Source organism: Gregarina niphandrodes, assembly GCF_000223845.1.
Source record: "Gregarina niphandrodes unplaced genomic scaffold scaffold00045, whole genome shotgun sequence".
NCBI classification, from domain to species: Eukaryota; Apicomplexa; class Conoidasida; order Eugregarinorida; family Gregarinidae; genus Gregarina; species Gregarina niphandrodes.
This window is the reverse complement of record NW_011645813.1, coordinates 11,141-18,878: the sequence shown is the minus strand read 5'-3', so window position 1 is coordinate 18,878 and position 7,738 is coordinate 11,141. Positions and strand designations below refer to the sequence as shown.

Genomic DNA, 7,738 nt, shown 5'->3' with positions numbered 1-7,738 from the left:
GGTGGTAGTGGTAGGGGGGTGGTGGTGGTAGTGGTAGGGGGGGGGGTAGTTGTGGTGGAGGTTGTACTTCGCGAGGTGTGCGTGGCGGGTGTAGAAGTTGTCGTCGTAGTGCCCTTGTCTCCGCTACACGTTTGCTTAACGCCGTCACCATCTACGCACGTCCAGGGACATTCCCACCCCTCGCTCATTTGCGCCACGATGCACTCAATTCGCGTGTCGAAGTAAATTTGTTGGCACATTTGACTGAGGTGGACACATGAATCGTAATCACACTGGCCGAAGGCGGTGGACGCGTTGTCGGTGCATTCACGATCGCATGTGAGATACAGGCCCTGTAAGTACGAGTGTCCTTGACCCACCAAGGCGCACATTGCTGGGTCCGTCATCGAGGCACTCCGTTCCGATTGCGCACTGTTTCCTTCGTTTGGGGCAGGTCTGATCGATGTTGTTCTTGTAGACAAGGTCTTTGTTGAGACCTTTGTGGACCAGGTTCTTGTGGACAAGGTTCTTGTGGACAGAGTACTGGTAGGTACGGTTTTTGGATACTCATCTCCTCTTAGATGGCCGCAAACCCCGAAGACTAAAAACGGTAGGGCGTGCATAGCGTTTAAAAAAAATTAGATCGGAGTGTGTTCCGAGTGTTGGTGTTTGTTCCGAGAGTTCCGAGTGTTGTAACACTGGCAGCTTTGAAGATACGGCAGCAGCTCTGGGCACGCATGTGTGGTGTTGTTCTGACTATATTATGTTGAAGGGGTTTTTAAAATGTGGTTTGATTTGGATGCCACGGGCACCAGTATACACATTCAAAAGCCCCAATTGAATACGTATCATGTGGTGGAAGTGCCAGGAGTAGTGAAGAATGGGAGTGCTGTTATTGAAGCGCTAGGTGGTTATGGAAGAATTGCCGAATCTTTTCGAAGACCGACCGTGAAACCATTAATACTAAGATTGCACTATAAGGACCCTTATAGCAAATTTCTGGGTGCCCAGACGTACCGATCGTTGGGGTTAGTGTTACGGCTTCGTCGACATAAGACGACCGGGCGAAGACAGGTGCGGATCGAGGGGATCGCGAACCAGACCTTTCGATTTACGTCACTCGCAGATTACTACCTGGCACCGGAGCCTGCTTTGAGGATGCCTCTAGACGTTGTTAGTTACGTCGATCGACTAAGACATACAGCCTACGCTGATATTTATGGTGGCGTACGCAGCACTTCAAAAAGCAAGACGCCAACAACAGCCAATATAGAATTTGATATGATCCCGGAACCCGCCACAGTGCCTGAACCGGACACACCAATGCAGCCCAGCTCACCAGACTCGGATCAGGACTCGGAACCGGTCAGTGTTTCCCCAAGAGAAAATCCCCCAAGAGAAAATCCCCCAAGAGAAAATCCGCCCAGAGGGGATTCATCCAGAGGGGATTCTGACGAAGATCCCGCCTGGACGGATATGCTTACCGGCACATTCAGGACCGAAGAACTCCCTCCACCGCTATATACTCGCCAGAGCCAGCCGTTTAATTACCGGTATAGTGTGAACGTCTTTAGTGCCCTCAGCAAATACTTCCTTTTGCCCAACAGGGAGCTAGTTGACACCCCTTTCGTGATCCCCGAAAACATTCCGGAGGCAGAGGGAGATACTCGTATCTCCGGGGGAGAAATTCATGCCCTGGGCATCGTGCCGAAAGGTATGGGATCCGTATGCAACGCGGTGGCCAGAATAGCGGACTTGCGGCTCCCCACATACGAGGATGTACCTCGGACTGCCATTGCAGTGTCCATTGGGTCTGGTCCGCTGTTGGACGAGCTGAAGGTTTTATTCGAACAGCGACCGCTGTGGCAGCGCAATAGTCTGTTTGCACACCTGTCTAAGCACGCTACCATTTGGCGGCTGAAACCCGTTCTGGCACACACATGCTTCCTATTCATGGACGGCCCCTGGCGAGGCTGTCTATGTCGCCTGGGATTCGACCCACGCAAAGATCCGAACACACGAAATTACCAGACCATCGACTTCAGGGATACCTTCTTTAGATCTGTCAAATACCGGACTCAGAAAGCAAGAAAAAATAGGTCTAATGATGGAGGCACCGACTGGCAATTCCTCGTCGCTCCCAACAAACCTTCCTGCCTATATCAACTTTGCGATATTCAAGATACCAAGGTACAACGACTTCTTCAAATAACGAAACCACTTGAAGAATTCGATAACAACACCGGTTGGATCACAGCCGACACAATTACGAGAATTCGAGATTTATTGAGCGTTAGATCTCAACAACTACGATCCCAGACCAAAGAGTGAACCGACGACACATATGGAGCCGACACATCCCACTGCACCCGCCGTACGGTTCCTGGAGTGTGGATAGAATGTCCACACATCGGATTACGAAATCGGAACTAGATAGAATTAATTCGGGAAGTCTAATTTCGGGGGGTTTTGGGAGAGGCCATGTATTCTCTTTTCCAGAGCCAGACGTCAGGTCGGGTTAGGTTCTCGTACTCCTCCGCACCCAGGGTCTGCGAGACCTGTATGAGGTCGGCTCGTTTATTCTTTTCGACGGTTGGCTTGCGTATGGAGACGGTGCAAGTGTCAATGGACGATGGACTCATGCTGAAGATGAGCACCGCCAAATCCGTTGCAAGTTCTTCTAACAAATTCTTCTTTTGGGTCTTGACATACGAACGAACCATGTCACACAAATTGCTGTAGCATACATAGTCGTCGCCGTCACTCCAAGCCGACATCGTGCACTCCAGCGATACCAAAAAGGGCTGTTCCTGTTCTTTCTCCCGGTCCTTCACACCATGACAGCCAAAGCATTCCAAATTGCCGACTTCGACTTTGCAAATCATTATGCGCACAAGTTCGTCGAGAAGCAACTGAATTCAGTCCGTTCCGTGAATTGGGTCCCCAAAAAACCTCCCTCTGCTGTCTCGCCCGAAGGAGCCGCTGTACCGAGCTGTTTTTCGGACCCGCTTTGAGTGAGTGTTTTTCGGAGCCGCGACCAGGCTTAAATTAATACCGCTCATTGTGGGAGTTGTCATTGAACTAAAAACGCCGGCAGATGCAAGCATCATTCTCCAGTAAATTGGAGAAGTCACTCCCGAGGCCGTCTGCGGCTGGTGCCAGTGTACTCCCAACTCCGCACGCTGGTCGAATGTGGACGAATCCGCGCGTTGGTCGTGCGGGGTAGAACTAATCGGTGGACTAGTATTCGGTGGACTAGTATTCGGTGGACTAGAGACTCGGAGACTCGGCCAAGTAATCAGTTGCTCCGGGACCTAGTTACTCGGTGGTCTAATGACTCGGGGGAGTAGTTACTTGCTTAGTTGTAGGACAGTCTTTTCTCGGTAAATTCACGTTTCCAGAGCCAGAGATCGGGTCTGGTGACATTCTCGTATTCATCGGAGGTGAGTGTCTGAGAGACCGCAATAGTGGGAGCGTTCTTGTTGGCGGGGGGTTGCTTGACTGTGACGGTGCAGCTGTCCATGTCGTCGGGTTTGACGCTCATGATAATGATGGCGAGGTTGGCGGCGAGTTGTTCGAGGGCATGCTGTTTTTGTTCCAGGACGTAGCCCATCACAAGCTTGCTAAGAAGATCGTAGTCGAGGTAGTCTTCGGTGCTTTCGTTGTAGAGGTCACACATGGAGCTGGTGAGGGAAACGAGGTAGGTACCATGGGGAGTGGCGCAGAGCAAGTCTGTAATCTCCACGGTGCAAATCATATCCGAAAAAAAATGATGGAAGAAGAGGACAAAGAATCGTACTGGACCGGGACACTGAACCGGCTTAAGGCCGAGGAAGCTGACCAGGAGATCCAGTACTATCTGGGTGTCAGCGGGAGCCACGTACCGGGCGTGCTAGCCCACCAGCGAGCGCTCGGTCGTCTGATCAAACTCCAGCGACAGATCAGGGAAGAACGTCTCCGTCGCTTGCCCGCCAAACTGCCTCAGCGGAACCAGATTGCGGGGAACACTATTGCCTTTAAACTCTATCAGAACTCAGACGCCACTGCCGACATCGCCATCGAATGGGCCGCTGCCCACAACCCCCCGTACGACCGGCAGCACCGGTCTGCCGAACCGCACCACTCCCGCGGACCCCTATACACCGACGAACCCTATTCCCATGAACTGCCCTATGACCCGTTGCCGCACGACCAGCAACTCGGAAACGGTTCAATGCGGCGGCAACCCCTCGGAGCTTACCCCGACGCGAATTACCGGGCTTCTCAAGACGGAGCTCATCAAGATGGAGCCTATCAAGATGGAGCGTATCGAGATGGGACTTATCAAGATGGAGCGTATCGAGATGGAAGCTATCAAGACGGAGTTTATCAAGAGGGAGCTTATCGTGATGGATCTTATAAAGACGCATCTTATCATGACGCATCTTGCCGTGACCCTGACCATGGGGCATCTTATGAAGACCAAGACCACGCGTCTTACCGGGAGGGATACATTGCGGGCACGTATACACGGAGCGGCACGTCTTCATACTCGCGCAGTGGGACGCCCAACGAAGACGTCTCGGCTGAAAATCGTTCTTTCTTCGGCGACCAAAACGAGGACTCCAAAACATGCAGCGGACGGCGCCGTGGCCATGAACCATTGTACCAGAGCTCCGCGGAAGCCAGCGCCGAAGTGGAAAAGGAAAGGGCCCGGTCATCTTCTTCTCGGGCCGCCGGGAATTTGTCGGGCGCAAATTCGTGTGCACACGCGCGAGATCGCGCGGCCACTTGCTCTGCAATCATTCCACACCCGGATTACGAGCGGGGCGAGTATCGTCCGGTGAGCGCACAGTGGTTTGAGGTATCTGATGTACCTGAGCGTGAGCTCCGGCGTCGGCTGCAACGCGGAGAGATTATGCCTAGGGAGGAGTGGGTGCCCAGCGACGACGTCCAAAACCGGAAGGTAATTTCGGCAAGTGAAGCGGAGTCAAGAATCGATTTTGGCGAGAAGCTCCGGCAAGAGGGAGCCGACGCAATGGTGGCGGGCAAGATCCAGCGCGCAAACGTGTTGTACACGCAGGGATATAACTTGCTAAAGCACTACGTGTGCGAGAATAGAGACCGGGACATCGAGTTGCAGGAGCTCCTGGCCATTTTTAGGCGGAACAAGGCCGTTACGCACCTGAAGTTGAAGGAGTATCGCGCGTGCATCGCAACGGCCAAGGAAGGCCTCATATTTGACGAGCACGACGGCAAACTCCACTACCTGCTGGGGCGGTCGCTCCAGCACCTGGGGCTGCTCGAGGAGGCCATTGACGCGTACAAGACCATCGCCACCGACGGTTTTGTAGACGAGGAGCACCGAATCGCTGCAAGGGTGGCCCTGAAACAGGCACAGACAGAGCTACGGACCGCCAATTTGAAGAGTGGAAAAGTCGTCAAAAATTATTCAGCTGAAAATGCACCTCTCAAAAAGTTCCTGCCAGCAGCCCTTTCAACCGGAGGCCCGTCCAAAGCACCCACTCGCAAGGAATCCCTGAAACCCATAGATCCACCCATGCCGCCCCGAAGGTTCCTATCACTGCTACAAGATCTTGCTCTCGCGTACACTGTAAATGTTCACTAACACCGATCTCACCCGCACCGGCCTTCGTGGCCCCTACACTCTTACACCTTCGCAGACACCCCACGTTTTATCTGAGCTGGATCGGTTGAGGCATCTAGCTCTCTACGACGAGAAGCAGATTATTGTGAGAATGAGGAGCTACTTACCGCGTATTAACGTAAGACACATACCGAGCCTGGGGATAGCCCGGGAGGCACGCTTCCGATGCACGATTTCGCCCGCCCACGCTGCGAGACTCATCCAAATATTTTCAAACGTCAGGATCCAATTTTTTTGAAGTACAGTCTTGAAGGAGACAATTATGAGGAGCGGAAGAGAATCTATGATGGCTTCGTTTATGTGTTCTGTCACAGCTCCAAGGTCGACGACAAAATGAGGCGATTAATCAGGCATCACGTGCAGCATCTGCGCAACGTTATTATGGGTTATGCCGACGATGATACCTAATGGTCGCGTATGAAATCGATTAGGTCGTCGATCATGGGAGGCCAGAAACCTAGAATTGCAGAGGTCATTGTCCCCCGAACGTTGTCCCCCAGACGTTGTTCAGACGTTGTTCCCCGAACGTTGTCCCCGGACTTGAAAAGACCGCACACTAATGGGACCTGCAGGCAAGGCAAGCCACGCCACCCGGGAAGCACCCTGTTCAAGTCCTCATTTTGTCTTGAGCACAGTAACAATATCGTGACCTCCCTTGCCGATGTGACGTCCGTGGATGTGGGGAGCCAGCAGGGTAACTCACTGTTCTCAGGGTCAAATGACTTCACGTCATCAGCAGTAATCACCGTCGCTAAAAATTTCAGAACAGACTACCAGAATGTCATCCTTGCAGTGGTGGTGTGGGATGTTGGACGTGCTGATGTTTAAGGTGCTGATGTTACATTCCAGGCGTCCTTAGTGATCTTCATGTTGTCCGGCTGCTTGTCTGCCCACTCCAACAACTTCGGCACCATTGGGAAGGTCCAATAAGCAGAAAATAGTCTCCAGTACTCTCGAGCAGTGGCGCAATCTATGTAGTCACACCCCGCGGCTCTAGCGAAAATACCTGTGAACTCATAGACTCGCTTTGAATCTAGGACCAACTCTTCCTTCCACCGCTCTTTATCCAGGCCTTTGCTAACTCCTCGCAGGAACTCATCCCTATCGAATACACCCATTTTTTTAGCGGCGCAGTTGCAACAGAATACGAGTATCAAAACGTCACACGGATCCAGCTGTAGTTCCTCTTCGCAAAATCTAGTTATCGCATCCTCGTCAAGTATTTGACCGCCTCCTAATCACAGTATGATTTATTGTACTGTTTGTACTATCGCGCGCACACGTGTGTGCGGCTGCCAAATTGTGGATTTGTGCGCATACTCGAGTATTTACTGAGCAAGTCGGTTTCTGATAGGTGCTGCATTAAAAAGAAAATGTCCTGGGTCGTGGTGAACAATGCCTCCATTGTGGGACCCAACCCGTGCACATTGAATACCCCATTTCGAATAGAGGTGTCATTTCAATGTCGAGAGGATCTGACATTGCCTTTAGTTTGGAGACTTATATACGTTGGAAGCCCCGACGACAAAAGCAAAGACCAAGAATTAGAGTGTGCTGAGATAGGCCCACTCAAGAAAGGTAAGTCCCCCGTCTGGTTTCACCCCCTACCGAATGCCAGTTCCTTCTGTCCGTTGTCCGTTCATGCGGTCTGGTCTATTGATAGCATGAGGCGTCACATGAGGGAATAGTTCCCTATTGAATGGGAACCGTGGTGGCTCGAAAGCACTGAACATAAGAAACAATTATTGCTTAGGGTCCTTGCGATTTACTCTGGAAGCCGATCCGCCTGACTTCACCAAGATTGATGACGACGACGTGCACGGTTCCACTGTGGTGTTATTGGAGGCTAGTTACCGAGGACAGGAGTTCATCCGAATCGGGTGGTATGTCCACAACACTTACGTCGATCCTGTTTTGCAAGAAGACCCTCCTGACGTGCCTGTGCTCGAGAAGATGGTCAGATGGGTCGTAGTCGACGAGCCGAGAGTTACAAGATTCCAAATCAAATGGGAAAGCGATGGTCCCTGCAACGGGCTGTGTAACACGGATGTTATGATGGCCATGGACTCTACTACAGTTGATGGCATGAGCAACTGAACACAATAATATTTG

General features: G+C 51.9%; 7 protein-coding genes across 7 annotated transcripts; 4 read left to right on the top strand and 3 right to left on the bottom strand.

Moving 5' to 3' along the window:
- Positions 1 to 762: 762 nt before the first annotated feature.
- Positions 763 to 2,310, top strand: GNI_155480 (putative RNA polymerase III transcription factor subunit; the record flags this gene model as incomplete). The annotated part of the gene is made up of 1 exon (XM_011134584.1): positions 763 to 2,310. One exon carries the CDS (start codon positions 763 to 765, stop codon positions 2,308 to 2,310), a length of 1,548 nt encoding a protein of 515 aa, XP_011132886.1.
- A 122-nt stretch (positions 2,311 to 2,432) lies between these two features.
- On the bottom strand, positions 2,433 to 2,864 carry GNI_155470 (FolB domain protein; the record flags this gene model as incomplete). Its single annotated transcript, XM_011134583.1, has 1 exon — positions 2,433 to 2,864. One exon carries the CDS (start codon positions 2,862 to 2,864, stop codon positions 2,433 to 2,435), a length of 432 nt encoding a protein of 143 aa, XP_011132885.1.
- Positions 2,865 to 3,337: 473 nt separating this feature from the next.
- GNI_155460 (hypothetical protein) lies at positions 3,338 to 3,736 on the bottom strand (the record flags this gene model as incomplete). The annotated part of the gene is made up of 1 exon (XM_011134582.1): positions 3,338 to 3,736. The coding sequence occupies one exon, from the start codon at positions 3,734 to 3,736 to the stop codon at positions 3,338 to 3,340; it is 399 nt and encodes a 132-aa protein (XP_011132884.1).
- Positions 3,737 to 3,751: 15 nt separating this feature from the next.
- Positions 3,752 to 5,587, top strand: GNI_155450 (putative histidine-rich protein III; the record flags this gene model as incomplete). The annotated part of the gene is made up of 1 exon (XM_011134581.1): positions 3,752 to 5,587. One exon carries the CDS (start codon positions 3,752 to 3,754, stop codon positions 5,585 to 5,587), a length of 1,836 nt encoding a protein of 611 aa, XP_011132883.1.
- A 130-nt stretch (positions 5,588 to 5,717) lies between these two features.
- GNI_155440 (hypothetical protein) lies at positions 5,718 to 6,034 on the top strand (the record flags this gene model as incomplete). Its single annotated transcript, XM_011134580.1, has 2 exons — positions 5,718 to 5,744; positions 5,867 to 6,034. 2 exons carry the CDS (start codon positions 5,718 to 5,720, stop codon positions 6,032 to 6,034), a joined length of 195 nt encoding a protein of 64 aa, XP_011132882.1.
- A 416-nt stretch (positions 6,035 to 6,450) lies between these two features.
- On the bottom strand, positions 6,451 to 6,744 carry GNI_155430 (cullin-binding domain protein; the record flags this gene model as incomplete). Its single annotated transcript, XM_011134579.1, has 1 exon — positions 6,451 to 6,744. One exon carries the CDS (start codon positions 6,742 to 6,744, stop codon positions 6,451 to 6,453), a length of 294 nt encoding a protein of 97 aa, XP_011132881.1.
- A 255-nt stretch (positions 6,745 to 6,999) lies between these two features.
- Positions 7,000 to 7,723, top strand: GNI_155420 (histone chaperone ASF1; the record flags this gene model as incomplete). The annotated part of the gene is made up of 2 exons (XM_011134578.1): positions 7,000 to 7,204; positions 7,380 to 7,723. 2 exons carry the CDS (start codon positions 7,000 to 7,002, stop codon positions 7,721 to 7,723), a joined length of 549 nt encoding a protein of 182 aa, XP_011132880.1.
- Positions 7,724 to 7,738: the final 15 nt, after the last annotated feature.